The 17154-nt window shown below is 36.0% G+C and overlaps 1 protein-coding gene across 1 annotated transcript in view; it reads left to right on the top strand.

The window, feature by feature from the left end:
- The first annotated feature begins 5523 nt into the window (after positions 1-5523).
- The window catches only part of tmem8b (transmembrane protein 8B), a 139864-nt gene continuing 128233 nt past the window's right edge, over positions 5524-17154 (top strand). The window contains exon 1 of the mRNA XM_058777690.1: positions 5524-5694. Within this exon, the coding sequence (XP_058633673.1) occupies positions 5610-5694 (85 nt within the window). The 5' untranslated portion in view covers positions 5524-5609. The remainder of the gene's footprint in view (positions 5695-17154) is intronic.

Genomic DNA, 17154 nt, shown 5'->3' with positions numbered 1-17154 from the left:
TGCTCTTGAGTTCACCCAAAAATGAACATTAGTCATTCTTTACTCACCCTCACGTCATTCCAAACTTGTATGACTTGTTTCTGTGGAACATAAAAGAAGATATTAAGTTGGAAACCAAACTGTTTCAGTTCCCTTTGACTTCCATTCTATGGGCAAAATACAATGGAAATCAAATGGAACCAAAATTTTTCAAAATATCTTCGTTGATGTTACTTTTCTGCAAAAGTAATACAGGTTTGCACCAACATGAGGGTGAGTGAACGATAGCAGAATTTTCATTTTTGGGTGAACTATTACTTTATGTGCATTAGCTTCATTTTATTTTTAAATTTCAAACATATTTATTTACAGAAAGTTATTCCATTTTTTTTAACTGAAGAAAAGCTGGCAGGTGTGCTGTTCGCTTAGACATACTTTATAAATTTTTCTGGACATACATCATCTTCTTGTCAGTGAGTCTTGATGTTAAAACACAGATCAGTTCTGATATGGTGATCACAGTCAACCATAGATATATCGTAGGCCTACCTCAAATAGTTTCTCAAATAGTTTCTGCCACAGATGGTGACAGAGAAGCTAGAATTATATAGTGCATCTTTAAGACAGCAATAAGGGTTCTGAAAGTTTAGTAATTCTGTGGGAAAGGGGATAAAACATCTCTTGTGAAGGTACTCCCATAAATTGCAAATCAAAGCGAGACAGACTGGCTTCTTGTGTTAAGGTGTTCGAGAAATGTGGCAAAAGATTTGTAATGTTTTCTCTGTAGCATTATTGAAAACATCTTGAGCACCAACGTTACCATCTGATTTGGCAAAGAAGCTGTTCAGGATAGAAGAGATCACCCAGAGAGATCTTTGAGACAGATTTATCATCTTTTACAACAACAAGGCCTGCAGCATCATTCAGAACCACATTTATTACAGCTATAGTATGTTCTCACATTCAATCCCAGACACATCTTGCTCTAAAATTGCCCATAGATTCATTAGATCCTGTAAGCAGAATAATGTATAGTCAGCCGGTCATTATTGCAAAATAGACCCTGATAGGTTTGTTTTGCGATAATGATCAGTTGACTGTACATTATCATATATTATAGATTATCATGCTTCTCAAATAATTACATAAATTGCCATGCAATGCTGATTCAAATAGAAATTATTTGATTATATGAGACAAGAGACTGCAGAGTGAACTTTTGCACTCTTGCAAAAATGTTACTAGTCCATAATGGATACACTGTAATCCATATATATCTATTTTTCATTTCATTGAAGAAATGGGAGAACTGCTTTCATGGGAATGATGAAGAACAAATGCTGCATTTGACTCGTCATTAAGTGGCTTTCTGCTCTGGAACACTCTCCAGCTATTCAAAGCCTGCCTGTGTTGTTTGTGGTTAGACTTAGAGTGACATTAAACGGTGCATTGACAATTCGAGGACTCTTCTAACACCATAAGTGGCCCCAGTGCATTCAAAGCAGAAATCTTCATCAAAACCCCCACTTATGTAGTGCTACTGCACTGTTTTCAGAAGGATTATACTCAGCTTGGCAAAAACAGCACTAAATCATAGTGTGAGAAGAAAGTGCATTACTTTTTCTTTTCTCTTGGTGGTCACAATAATTACAGTTTTGAAGAGTCCAAGTGGGATTTATGACACTCTTTTTCTTCATGCTTTCTCTGTGTTTATGACACTCCTTTTCTCCATGCTTTGTATATAATTTTGTCTTGTAGCATTATAGAGTATGATACGATGGAAGCCGGTCATTTCAGGGATGAACTGAAAAAGAAGTTACATGATACTCCAACTTTTTTTTTTCTTTTCTAAAACAGCATGGACTGAATAGTTTTTTTTTTTTTTTTTTTTTAATTGTATGGTCACTTTTGGGAAACAAGGATGTATGTCTCTAGAACATGAAATCACATGAATCACATGCACATGAGTTCCTGAAAGCTACTGACCGCTGATGAAATGGAACATCTTTTTTGTCAGATCAGCTCTTTTCCCTCTCATTCCCTTATCCCTAAAAGAAAAATATGCATTTTTGTAGTGACTCAGTAAAACTGAGTTAGAATGTACAGCCTTTTCTTCAGGATGCACCTGTTATGGTTTCCTGGCACAACTCAAGTTTAGTTTACTGCCCCTTTGACAAAACCACAGAACTTAAGAACTGTATGACCTTACAACACAGGATACTGCCTCTAAAACCTCCTGCTTCAAACATATGTCTGTATAGCTAGAGTAGATGCTGCATTAACATACCAGACAGTGTAATCCCTGTTAAATGTTGTTGTTTTGACTGCACTGAGAATAAAACATTGGTGCTAGTTTCTCAACCAGCAGATTTTGATTGGCATTCCTCTTCGAGAATTGATATGAAATGAAGTATAGATAGGTGGGGACAGAAGTCAGAAGACATCATCTCACACAATTTCAACTTTATTTATAGCACAATTATTTCAAAATTGGACTTTGTCTCACAATGTTACTTTGTATCTCACAAATATGACTTTTTCTCAAATTAAGTAATTTTAAATTTAATCTCACAATTATTAATAAAAATTACATTTTTAAAATGTTTTAAATCTCATATGTTCACTAAGGCTGCATTTATATGTTCAAAATAAACAATAACTGTTTTCTATTTAATATATTATAAATTGTCATTTACTCTTGCAATGGCAAAACTTAATTTTCAGCAGGCATTACTCCAGTCTTCAGTGTCACATGATCATTCAGAAATCCTTCTTATATGCTGATTTGGTGCTCAAGAAACATTTCTTATTATTATGAATGTCGAAAACAGTTGTGCTGCTTAATATTTTTTGTGGAAACAGTGATATATTTTTCAGGATTATTTGATGAATAAAATTTTTAAAAGAACAGCATTTATTTGAAATAGTTGTAACCTTTGACCAATTTATTGCTTCCTTGCTGAAAAAAAATAATTGATTCATTTTATATATATAAAAAAATGTGTTACTGTTTCTTATGAGTCATCAGTTTATAGTCTGAGCAATAGAGGACAAGTCTAGAAAGACCACAAGTGCTGAGTAAGCATGTGGCTAATGTGGGTGGTCCTCCACAAACCCACTCAAACACACACACACACACACACACACACACACACACACACACACGTTTGTTTCTGTGAATTGTGGGGACTTTCCATAGACTTCTATTACTTTTATACTGACCAAACAATATTTTCTATCCCCTAACCCTAAACCTACTCCTTACAGAAAACATGTGTGCATTGTTACACTTTCATATAAACGTCATTTACTATTTTTAATAATTTTTTCCCCCTCGTGGGGACCGAAGGCCGGTCAAATGTCAAAAATTTCAGGTTTTACAATCCTTGCCACAATGTAGCATAAACAAGTACACACACACACACACACTCAGAGTTTCCCCACTGACCTCCATTCCACAGGCTGAATTCATGCAGGTCTGACAGCAGTAACTGTGAACACGTGAGCTTCAGGCAGCTGTAGGGGGGCCAGCTGGTTAAAGTGAAACCGCATGATGGATCCTCGGGCCTATAGAGAGGCATCTGGGAACTATTAAGACTTGTCAAAAACAGTGATGGTGTTTGACAAACGGAAAATTATTCATTATTAAATGCATTCTCAACAAATACATCATTAAACTATAAAAACACACCAAGGGCAACAAAGCAAGAAATATAATTAGGTGACAAAATAAATTGTCTAGAACATGCAATGAAAAACAATACTGGTTTAAGGGAAATTCAATGGCTCTCCCAATACGATTTAACTGTTTTTCAGCTCACAATATGTTCATCATATTTTCCTTATACCATATTTCCTTGATTTATACACAATCTAAAAGCCAAATAAATTGGCTTTCTGTTGATGTATGGTTTGTTAGGACAATATTTGGCCGAGATCTGGAATCTGGAAAATCTGGAATCTGAGGGTGCAAAAAAAAAAAAAAAAGAAAAAAGAAAAAAATGAATAATAATAATAATTTTATTGTGAAAATCGCCTTTAAAGTTGTCCAAATGAAGTTTTTAGCAATGCATATTGCCAATAAAAAAATAAGATTTGACATTTACGGTAGGAAATTTACAAAATACTTTCATGGAACTTGATATCCTAATGATTTTTGGATCATTTTGACCCATACAATGTATTGTTGGCTACTGCTACAAATATATATCCGTGCTTATGACTGGTTTTGTGCTCCAGGGTCACATATGATGAATATCCTGTGGTAATTATAATACACTACCAAAATAGATAATAATTAGCAAATGGAAGAATAGAAAAAAATGTCTGCAAAGGTCCACTAAGTTTGAAATATTTATTCACTTCAGACCATCATTAAAAAGGATGAAGTACAATCCTGTGCCTGGCACTACTGATCAGTGATAGAGTAGGAGCGACATCTAGCGGTAAAAACGAGAAGTGCAGGTTGTGATTGAAAGATGTGTTCATTCGTTTGAGCTTCTGTTCACCTGACTAGCAGACCGTTTGTGGCTGTAATAAACAGTTTTACCAAAGAAATCAGCCTAGCTGAAGGTAAGTGAACTTCAGTTAACTTTCGCTCCTCCTACTCAGGATCACTTTCACACATGAAGAAAAAAAAAAAAAAAAAACATTGTACAGTTGTAGCTTTACAAAGCGTTTGCCGGACAAAATGTGAATTTGGTGGCGTATTTACATTGCAAACGTGGTTTTATCAGTGATTTGAACTGGTCACAATGCAACACTATGCAACATAAATTCACCATTGTGGGGAAAAAAAAGATTAATCTGATATCTGTGTTTTGGAACATGGATGCTGTTTCAAGCTGGTCAGCTGGTCATACCAGTTTAAGGTGGTTAAGCTGGTTTTTGGAGCATGGCTGCTGGTCAGCCAGCTAGAAACTCCCAAAAAACATCGTTTAAATTATGTACATATATTAATACACTGTAAAAGTGTTGATAAGTAAACCAGTGCGTTTAGTTCTTCAGTGGGCTTACTATTCGAGGAGTTCTCGTCAGTCAGCGGCCAATAGATGGCAGTATTGGCCTCCGTCTTCGACAGAGTGACAGGGTCTACGAAATCTAATGAATATTATTATTTCATATGTAACCATATTTCATTACTACAAAATAGTATTATGTTCGGTTTACCTTCAAAATAAAAAATAAATAACGCTATAGTGGCAATTCAAGTAATAAAAGGAGCGCATTCCTCATCATCAAGTAGCTGATGTATTAAATTACAATCTTTAAAAAAAATAATAATAATTATTGGGAATTAAAGGCATGCAACACCATCGCTGTAACTTGGTTCTTGAGGAAGTAAACTTGAAATGCTGCTCATTTGTCGGACAAACCACTCATGTCTCCTACCAGGACAGAGCGAGACGCCAGTCCCTTTGACTGACATTCTCATCAGCCAATCAATTGAATGGATGTGTGGCGAACCTCCAATCACAGCAGAGAAGGGGCGGGGCTTTCTCGGAATAGCCTCTTCACTATTACGTCATGCGCGAACAGCTGGTCCGTTGCAAGAGCTGAAAATGTGGACAAGCGTAGCGATATAAAAATCGCGTCCGTGCCGTCGGGGCGTAAACAGTCAGTTTATCACGATGTGGTGGCTGGAAGGGTTTAGGTCGGGGATGGGCCGCCTGGAGATCCTGTTGCTTGTTTACACCTTGCTCTGCTCTCTCGGAGGTGAGTCGCTCAGTGAGGGTTGAAGTGAGATCTCTATCTTGATGCAGTGGAGCTGTCCTTTGTGCTGGTGCTGAACTACTTCACTGAATGGCTCGGCCGTAGTCTATATCACATTCAATGCTAGTGCACTTTGGCCACACAGCAGGTGGAATGCGTTTCTTCTTTGCGCTGGTGACTTATTTGTGTTGTAGTGTTGTCCTAGGCACATCCCCGAGAATGAAGCACGGACTACAGTGTGCTACATTCTTGAGGAGCTTCGCGCGAGAAGTGGATGCTTCTTTATGTCTAGCAATTATTCTATCATAATCTCGGGGCTAAACTGAGTGCAAAGTAATTATGTATCACGTTCCGCACTTTATTGCCTTGTATCCCAAGTGTACGTTGGCCTATATCGTTTTAACTCAGTTTTATTCTATTGTAGCCAATAATCAGTTTTAGTTCAGCGTGATTCCCATAGTATCGGAATCAGTTGCCTTCGGGAAATATGCCGGCCAATTATCTAGTTATTGCTTTTTAATGTCAGCATGTAACTCTCGAGACTTACCTCTAGTCATCAAACGCTTGATAGCGCTAGAAGAGCGTCGAGTTGTTTCTTGTTTATCTCGAGATGCGTTTGTGTAGATCGCATCGATGAGGAAGTTAATCTGGCTGCCAGAGCAAGACAATACCTGCGCTGCTGTGCCTGAAAGCGCATCTGATGGATGCTGTGCTGCTTTAGTGTCAGCTCTACTTGAGCTCCGACACTGACTTCACATCTCTTGCTGTTCTTAGGAATAACAGGCATTGTGGTCTTCGTGTCTTTTGTGCTCTGTTTTTCTTTAGTCCATCTCGTTATACGAGGGTGATAGTATGATTACGAACAGCACACAAACCTAAATAGTAGCTATTGTTGTATATTTGCTGGTTGGTTTTGGAAGCGTTACAATGTGCAGTTGTTTGTTTGAAAAACAAAAACAACAAAAAAGAGATAATAACTTGTGTTTAGATTTTTTATCACTGTATAATGTGTTGTTGTTATTAAATATTATTATTATATTGTTATAACATTTAAAAAAATTTTTTTTATCAACGTACAATTCCTGTAATTTTTATCTGATTTTCAGAGTTTCAGATTTTTTTTTTTTGAATGCAATGTGGTTGAAAAAGTGTGATGAACCTTCTAACACACACACACACACACACACACATGCACATAGTGGAAAATGTTTTTGTTTTCCTCCTGTGAATATCTTTTTATTATTTGTCTACTTTACTTACTACAGACAAGATTCATAATTCATGAGCAATTCATAAACATCACTTGATTAACAGGGCACCAAATGCGTTGCAAGGAGATACGCCAGTCACAGGACTTGGCTGCGCGCTCGCATTGATCACAGTATTGACAAGCGGCAGGAACGGAGTGATGCTCTGAGGCTAGCACAAAGGAGCAAGACCAATGAGCCATCCAGTCTCATGGGAGAACGAGTCAGAGCACACCAAAGAAAACAGTTCAATGTGACAGACGTAGACAAAGAGCCGGGCTGAGACTCAGTGAGTGAGAGAAGAGTCCCCTAGCCTACCGATTCTGTTTCTGTCTCTGTTGTTCAGTCTGGAATCTGACTGTCGCTCTCACACCCTCTTAATGTTTTGACCGGGTTCGAGCTGATACTCAGTCCCTTTTTTTTTTAGCTGTTACAGTCAATACACACATTTTTCTGGGTCAAAAGAATTAGATAACTATCTATCTATCTATCTATCTATCTATCTATCTATCTATCTATCTATCTATCTATCTATCTTATCTATCTATCTATCTATCTATCTATCTATCTATCTATCTATCTATCTATCTATCTATCTGTCTATCTGTCTGTCTGTCTGTCAACAATGTGTGTTTGTGTGTAACAAACCTTTGTAGTATTTTGAGTATGAGAGTGACTTTTATGTTAAAACGAAGCATGCTTGTGAGATCCCATTATGCTGAGATGTGACCCGTGAAGGGAAGCTTTGCACCGAGTGGTAGTACATTACTTAACACTCACATTTACTGTGTAAGTAGGTGGCGTGTTATTATTGAGTCGAACTCACTTTAACATGAGAATGACAACCATTGTTGAGGCAGCACTGGCTCATCTGAACCAGCAGCTGTAGTTTATATGTTGAATGACCAATTAAGATTTATTCCTGTTGTGAAGCCAATTTGTTGAGATGTTAGTTTGTTGGCCCAACCAGCTAATTTGGGTTGGGAATTTATATATATATATATATATATATATATATAGTTTTACATTTACATTTCATGCATTTAGCAGATGCTTTTATCCAAAACGACTTACAAAAGAAAAAAAAAGTTTTTAGATTGATTTACACATGAATATTAATTGGTTCATAATTATGATTTATGATTTTATTTTATTTTATTTATTTTTTTGGTAAAATATAGTAAAACGTCTGTGGTTAACATTATTTGAAGAGACTTTCATGTTTTGTGTCATACCTAAAATAGTGTAAATTTCAACAAAAGTTGTTAATAAAACAAATAATTTTGGAGTATGTTCATCTGCAAATTTTAGCCATTTTACTTGTTTACTTGCTTTTTCTTTGTAAAATTTACTAGCATTTTCTGGGTGAAAATTGTTTTCTTTTTTGTTTTGTTTTTATCAATGCAGTCATTCCTCATATGTATTATGGAGCCGCTGTGTTTTTAAAAATATAACTTGTTAAACAAAAGCTACAACTACCACAAAGGATGTTAATGTCAATTTATGTGCTTGACAAATTGAACAGTCCTTATGTAGCAAATTGGCTTTCCTTATTGCTAGCAACTTGTTTTTAAATCACACAGCAATTTCAGAATTCCAAACTTTTAGGATTTTTAGCACATATAAAAAAAAGATAGTTTTTATTGCTATGTTGTAAGAAGCCTATTTGTCTATTGTTTGTTTAAAAATACTTTGATATTGCCATTAAAAAGCTGTTGATAATAAAGAAATGAATTAAATGCATGAATTTGTGTCATTTATGTCCCATTAAGTGATGTTAACCACAGATAAATTATGAGTTATTTATTTTACTCAAATAAAAACTACTATTCTAAAAACCCATAGGAAATTCTTGAGTAAACCCATGGCTGTACTGTACAATATTATACAAATATACTATATGTATCAGATATACAAAATTACAAATGTCTCTTCAGTTCTTTTGTGTAAAGCCTCATAGTATATTGACAATGACTACTAACATTTTGTATGCGTTTGAAATAATATTCCACAAATTCTTCACATCCTTGCTTTACACTCCTGTATAACACAGTGCAAACACTGGTTTCATCAGCTGTCCCCATCCAGCAACGCATATCACCTTTACTCACGAGCAAGTCCGAAATCAATTAAAACACTGCAAGATGAACGGCGCCACAACAAACCCACAGGGAGATTTAGGGCTTCATTACTTTGCTCAGTCCGTTGAATGCGCGTCACTGCTCTCTGATTGATGCGACGCCATGGCATAATTCAATATGCGCCGCACCAAGCTGCTAATCTCAAAGTCTCCGGTAACTAATGGAAGTCTGCTTTTGTGATGTCTAAATTGTTGAGCACTGTCAAAAAGTTCTTCAGATGGTTGAGTCAAGTGTGCATCCAAATTGTGGGAAAATTTTACAGTCAGTGATAAAGATGTGGAAAAAATGTTTATAAATAATATATGGAGCCCTGGATAAACTCTTGAGATTTTTACACATGGAAGCCTTCTAGCTTCTCTCTCTGTTCCTTAAGATCTTATGATTGGGGCAGCCTCGTGGCTTCTCCCTTTATTAAGAATATTGTCCTTAGGTGTGTTGCCTTTTATGTAATGAATGCTTAATATCAAATTCTTCTTGCTTTGCCAGAGAAATAGCTAAAAGAACAGCAGTAATCTTCTTCTGAATGTAAGAGCACAATGTGCAGTTGTTAGTTAAAAAGAAAAATCAAAACAAGCTCTTTGAAATGATATTGCATAAAAATATGTTTGCCTGAGAAAGACATATGAAAATGGTCACATGCAATATGAGTGATTTCACTGCTTGTGTTAAAACCATCTTGACTTGATATGTGTATATTCTTGAAAACTGCTGATAACTAATATGTTTTGTGCTTAACACAGCATACAGATGGTAGAGATGCTTTAATCAGGTTGAGTTCAGTACAACAGGATATCATGACTCAAAATGTGCTCCACCGGTTGAGAGGCTTGTTAAAGGGATAAGGAGCTATTTCTACCTGATCTGACACTTAAAAATGAACTACGCTGGTGTATCTAATGTAATCTGGCTAAATTATTTCGATTTTGTTTTTTTACTAAACAAGTTACTTGTTGTGTAGGGATGTGATGTGTTTCCTGTGTATTTGTGCATTTCCTTTTTGACCTCATAATGTTGAATTTTTATATTTATATTTTATATAAATATATTTGTTGTATTTAATATTCAAAAACAGCAGAAAGGTTACTGTATTCACATGTCATAATGTAGATTCATTTAGCTTTATGCTCCATTTTTTGCTCATAACAGGGTTCCTATGCGGTTAGGAAAAAAGAAAGCCGAGTATGAAAAATTATTTGCATTTACAGACTTTTGCCCCTATTTAAGTTTTATAATGAAATAATAAATTTATCATGAAAGAAGTGTGTTTTCCTGGCAGCTGTTCAGTGATCCTTTAGTGATTGTCAAACACGACTGAATAAATTCAAGGTGAACTTTTTAATTATACAAAATGCAGGTTATGAACATTTTAGGTTTCTTCTCACGATATCCTTAGCACCGTTTTACATAGCCTCAAGGACCTCTGCAAAAATGTAAAAAATATACAGACTTTTATGTGTGCACAAGAAACCATTAAACTTTGGTTTCTTGGCCGCCCCTCAGAGTATGTGTTAAAGAGACCTAAGGCCTTGAAATATGACATACTGCCCTAACGAAAGCCAAGTTTTGAACACTTTTTTTACAATACCAGTCTTTTTTATAGACCTTTGAACTTGGCAAATAGGACAATGCACACAGCCGTATTATTCCATCAGCCCATTTCATGTCATGGTTTCTCCGCCGCCACAGAGAATGTGTTAAATTGGACATTAGGTCTTGATATTAGAGGTACTACCTTTACCTACTATCTTTATTAATTCATGTGCATCTTTGCTCTTGTTTTATTCATAGTAAGATGGCAGTGATGCACAAAAGTTAATAGGTTATATAAAACTGTAATGCGTAAGCATGCAAAAAATTCCCATGCGCATGTGAGTAGTTTCTCGAGGGCACAAAAAATTTCTTGTGTGCATGCAGAAGTCTGTATTTTTTATTTTATTTTATGGGCTCTGCATGTTGTCACTTTGAGAAAATGTATACCATATATAAAGCTGAAAATAATGCTGTATGAACTATTTATGTTAAATATGATCTGGAAATCTACTGAAAGGTTTAGAAATTTTAATATAGAAATTTTGAAAATGTGTAGGAACCCTGTCATAACCTTAGTCACAGTGCACTGCTGTTTGCTGAAAATGTGCAGAACAAAATCTGGAACTAAAACCAAGACATTCTCCAGGGTCGCCAATTCATCTTTTTCACTACTATTTAGCAAGGATGAGTCATTATGAATGAATCATCATCGTGGGATAATTTAAGATGCATTTTTTTTATTTTTCCAGTTTGTTTTTAGAAACCTATGAAATAGCTGACAGCTCTAAAGATCAGTTTGGCTGTGGAAATAATGTTCAGCAATTATATACTGTACAAAAATACAGTAGTTCACAAAACATCATTAAAAATGTCCACCAAGTGGGTGAAATGATGTTGTATAACGGAGCTATTGACGTAAAATTTAATTGCCAATCACCTTTCAGCAGTTTGTTCTACCAACATTGCATGTTTGTACATTGCAGTCCTAACATCTATAAAAAACAACCACAAACAAACAAACAAACCAAAAAACATATGTGTGTGTGTGTGTGTGTGTATATATATATATATATATATATATATATATATATATTCAGAGAGGATAAAAACACTCACTGGTATGACTGAGGAAATGCAGCAAGTAATTGATGTAGCCAAAGATGTTCTCGGATTTAGCCTATTGGTGAAGATGACAGTTTTACGACTTGGACTTTATTATATCTGCATCAGACGCCCTGTTTGTCATTTATTACTGCCACACTATCTCTGCCATGAATTACTTTAAGGATCACAAAAAAACAGTCAAAAACAAAATATATTATAAAGCCATCCATTAACTGACACTGACTGCACTTGAGCAAGTGACAGCTGAAGTGATTCTAAACGCTTTTGAGCATAACATCAACATAAAACATATTGAGTAGAGAGGAGGATGGCATTATCAGATTGTATTTGTTTTGAGTGCCACCTTCTGATCCAGCAGCTATATTCAATTTAAACCAGCAATACTCTTCTCTCTGTTGTTGGGATGAGGAGACATACGGTGCGATGTACACGACACCGATGCTTGTGTTCTACTCCAGAGGGCTGGTCTGTCGTCCTCTGCTCTTCTCTGTGTGATTTTGGCATTAGGGCCACTTTGCTAATTGCACTCGGCTCGGCACATCCGTTCCCTTACTGAGACACCAACTGCTACCAGGGGAAAAGAGCTCTCTATCCCTCATCAGGATCTCTTCTGCCTTCTTTTTTTCAATCACACTCTCGCTCCCCATGACACTATATCCTCCAATTCACGGCTTGCTGTGAAAGGTTACCGCGACACATTTCTCTCATCCTCAAGCAAACATTAATTAGCGGAACCGTCTGAAGAGGAAACTTCTCTTTTCGATTTCGAAAGACTCTGTTCTTGATTACAGAATGTGTTGAGTTCAGTGGCTTAGAGAGAAAAAAAAAACACATTGAAAATCGTTAACGAGTGGCTTCGCCTTTCTGTTGTAGAAAAATCAGCCCATAACAAATTTCCAATTCGCGTAAGCTGGGTTTTTGTGATTTCTCTTTCAGTTCTTCATGTTTCAGATGAGAAGGATTGATGGGAATTAGGAGAGATCAGGGCCATTAGGAGCACTAATCCACATGTAATCCAGCACCAGCCAAACTAAAGTTTCCTCTGGGAACTTGTGTTACTCTTGGTGGGGAAAAAGCACCTGCTTTTGGTCTGCATATGACGGAGTTTGTGTGATTATTAAAGTGATAGTTTACCCAACAACAACAACAAAAAAAATGTCATCATTTACTAACCCTTATGTCTTTCCAAACCTGTCTGACTTACTTTCTTCTGTGAAAAACAAAAGAAGAAATTTTGAAAAGAACAACACTGAAACTCGTTGACTTATTGTATGTAACAAAAACATTCTTTAAAATGTCTGCTTTTGTTTTCCACTTGAGAAGTAAAGTCATGCAGGCTTGAACAACATGAGTAAGTAAATAATGACAAAATTAAAATTTTTGGGTCAATTAATCCTTTAATGAAGTAGGAATATGAAGCAAGGCAACCCAAGCTCATTGGCAAAAAATGTCTGTAGCGACATTTCTGGAAAAATACAGAAATTCCCCTCATTTTGTGTCACTTTTAAAGTGAAATGTCTTGTGAGTGGCTTTAAAAGTGTGTTTCGTTTAATTCTAAACAGATGAATGTGATTCTGGCAATGTTTTATTGCGTTGAATGTACAAGTCCGAAATTAAATGTCCGGTGAGGTCAGTGCTCTATTGCATTTGAAAATGACATACACTACACTAAACTCTAAATCCGAAACCGATAGTGTTAACAAAAGCACACATGAGGTAAAACTGCATTTGCTAAAGAAATTATGCAATTTTAGATTTCCTCTACAAGTCTTTGTTGTCTTTTATTGTAACTCATGTTTCACAAGACTCGCAAGGCAATCACAAGGGAAATGCTGTACCGGGTGAGCTACCGAGCAAGTTTACTATACGTCTGAAAAGCTACAAATGGAGCTGGTTATAATGTGAATGTCAAAATGTGTTAGTTTATGAATAATGTATGTACTATAGGAAAAGAGTTTTGGGGTCATAGTATTTTGCTAGGAATTGCACAAATTGTTAATTAATCAATAATTTGCTCTTGCATTCGTAATTTGCGTGAAAAGGAATAATAAGTTGTTGGTATTCTACTTCAGTGTTCATTTCAGTTGGAAACTGCAGTGAATTTTTATGCACTGGTATGTTTTTGGAGTTTTGCGAAAATGTAGGAAGTGGCACGTTTTTCCAATGAGCCTATGTTAAAACCAGTTCCTGTCATTTGACATTTTTTATTAGGATGTCTACGAGCCATACTGTATATTTACTCTGAAACAGCGAGAGAGGAAGCAAGAGGGAGCGTAAATATGAATGCTGAGAAAGTGACAAGGACAGGAGAGAGAAATGGAGAGAGACGAAAGCGAGAGAATGAGGCTGACAGCTGCTTTGCCTGTGGCCATCCAGAGCGGCTGGTGTGCTGAGGAGCTTGTTTGCGCAACTGAGGCCTGACAGATAAAATTGCGGACGGATAGTTTGGATGCCGAGAGGAGAGGAACGAGTCACAGGGAGAAAGAAAAAGCAGAAAACTTTTCTGCTGTGTCTGCTAGCGCAGTAACAACGTCATCCATCATTCCTCTTATTATCATTAATTATTATCAACGCACCAGAGGCCCATTTACATCAAGCTCACAGAGAGGCAGAGAGGGGATTCCTGCACATTCACAGAGCTGCTGCAGTCTGTCTGTGTGTGTGTGTGTGTGTGGGGGCGAGCGTCTTTTTTGTGTCTGCCAACGGTGTTGAGCTTATTTCCAACAGGCCTAGTCTGGGCAGTGACATCTCAGAGTGTGGTATTTTCGGCTTTTTCTTTTTTGATTGCTTATGCAATGCCCAAGTGTCACAGGCATTTTCTGCTGCTCCCTTTTAAAAGGGCAAATCATAATGGCTAAAATGGCCCCACAAGGGCCTTCTGAATTGGCCTGTGTTAAGATAAGGGAAGACCTGCAATATAAATATGTGTGTTTTATTTCTCATTTAATCATTGTCATAATTATAGATCTGTCTTTTGGGCAAATGTCTGGCAGTTTCATGGGGTTTGCTGGTTTTTGTTAACTTTTTTAATACTAATAGTACTAATTAAATTTCAAAAATTTGTACTCAGGTGCAATTGTTTGATCATCAGTTCTAATTATTGGCTGAATATTTTGGAAAGATATTCTCTCCCAGGCTGCATTAATTAAAAAAAAAAATCAGTTAAACATGAATATTGTAAAATATTTTTACAATTTAAAATGAATGTTTTCTATTATAATACGTTATAAAATGTAATTTGTTCCTGATGACAAAGCTGAATTTTCATCTGACATTACTTTAGTCTTCAGTGTCACACGATCTTTAAGAAATCATTCTAATAATCTGATTTGGTGCTCAAGAAACCTTTCTTATTATTATCCATGTTTTTTTTCTTCAGTTCAGTTTAATTTTTTTTTTTTTTTATGTAAAAGTTGTTACTGTCAATTTCATCAAGTTTAATTCATCCTTGCTGAATAAAAGAAAAAAGTATAAAAGTATAAAAAAGTCATATTAATGGTTTCAGTGTTTTAGTTCATTTTTTCCGTGATTTTCATTGCTTTGAAATAAAAATATCTCAGCTAGGCCTAATTAAATGTAAAATTTGTAGTTCAGTAAAAATAGATTGGTACATGCAGACCTGCAATATAAATGTGTTTTATTGCTATAATATAGTACCAGTAATAATGATTACAGATGATATTTGCATATATCTCCATTGTGGGAAGCTTTTGAGTATATTATAAACTTAATCTGGAGACCAGCGGGTTAAACCAGCTTGGCCAGGCTGGGCAACCATCTATAGACCAGTTTAACACAAACATGGCCAGGTTGAGGGACCAGCCAAGACAAACCACCTTAGGCTGGTTGAGGCTAAGTTGTTTGTGTGTATGTTTTTTTTTTTTCTTGCAGGGTTCTCTTCGAATGAATTCAGTTTTACTAAAAGCATTTTTGTTTTTTTGTAAATCCCGTTTTGACAGTTATACAGATATTCCCTTTAAAAGTGGTTTCGGGTGTAAGATCAAAAGTCTGATTCTCCATGTCTTTTTTTAAGCATTTGTACCATACATATCCTCTAAGACATTTATTCTGTGTGCCTAAAAGCAGAGCCAACCTCACTTCCGAACCCGTGCGGTATGTTTGCGCTGCAGTTGCCGTGGGTCTCTATTCAGCAGATGATGCCTTGAATGATTCATGACCTGAGTAAGCTATGGGGGGCACCTGGGCATGAGGAAACTCCCCTCAGGAGGTCTGCCTGTGTCAAAGGAAGGCAAAAAGAAGAAATCAATAGGGGAAGATTTCTGAGCATAAGGGCATTGTAGGCATCAGAAAGTGTCTTAAAATCACTCCAATGCTGCAGTGCACAGCGTTCAGTGGTTTTCAGATGGTAGCGTAGATTCATATTTGATTGTTTTGTTAAAGAAATATTTCAGGTTCAGTTCAAGCTGAGGTCCATCGAGAACACTTGCAGTATGTTGTTTATTGATCTAAGCATTAAAATACTGCTTCTAAAGTATTGCCACAAGGGGTATATGAGTGTTAGCAATTTTATTTTCAGTTTTACAACTTTGTCATCAAGACAACGCAACTCCATAAACTAACTGTAAAATCACTGATTTAAATTTTAATTTCAAAGCTTTACAGCTCAAATAATACTCAAATAATACAAGTAATTCACAAGTAATAACACACAAGTAAAACTACTGTAAAAATGATTTAAAAAGCTTACAGCTCAAATTATACACAAGTAATAACACACAAGTAAATCTGCTATAAAATAATTTTAAAGATTTACAGCTCAATTAATACACAAGTAATGCAAATACATAATAATAATGAAATTAATACTACTGTAAAATGATTTAACGCTTTAAAGCTCAGATAATACACAGGTTTTAACAGAAATTTTTTTTTAGTGCTTTTATAAAATTATAAGCTTTACATTTCCGCATTCACTTCCATTGTAAGTGCCTCCAGTAACCTCTATTTTTTTTGTAGGCAACATTATGCTACAAATTCTGTCAGTTGCTAAACTTGTACTGAGCCCAGAATAATTCCTTTAATATATTTTTAACAGCCTTACATAAAGGCCAAAGCTACATGTCCAATTTACCACATTTGTATTTCAAACACATTTTTATAGCATATTGGATGATTGAAGTGTGTGGGTATTTTTGCACACTTTGCTAGTCCCACAATCTTCAATCAGTCAATAAGACCTCAGCACTCAGCTCACACTCAGAGCTGCACGACCCAGCAGGCAAAGAGTTCTCCAATCTCTAGACCTCGCTGCCATCTCGTTTCATAGCCTCTCTGAGTGCCCTCTCAATTGTTCATACCTGATCCTACGTCTCCATTTTCACCCTTGCTAACATTAATATTAAAACCTCACATCTTCTTTATTACATTCTTTCACCTTTCAGCAAGGCCACACCGAACTT

The sequence above is a fragment of the Onychostoma macrolepis genome, chromosome 05 (assembly GCF_012432095.1).
Source record: "Onychostoma macrolepis isolate SWU-2019 chromosome 05, ASM1243209v1, whole genome shotgun sequence".
Lineage (NCBI taxonomy): Eukaryota > Metazoa > Chordata > Actinopteri > Cypriniformes > Cyprinidae > Onychostoma > Onychostoma macrolepis.
The sequence above is the reverse complement of the archived record's forward strand: the minus strand, read 5'-3'. Positions and strand labels throughout refer to the sequence as shown.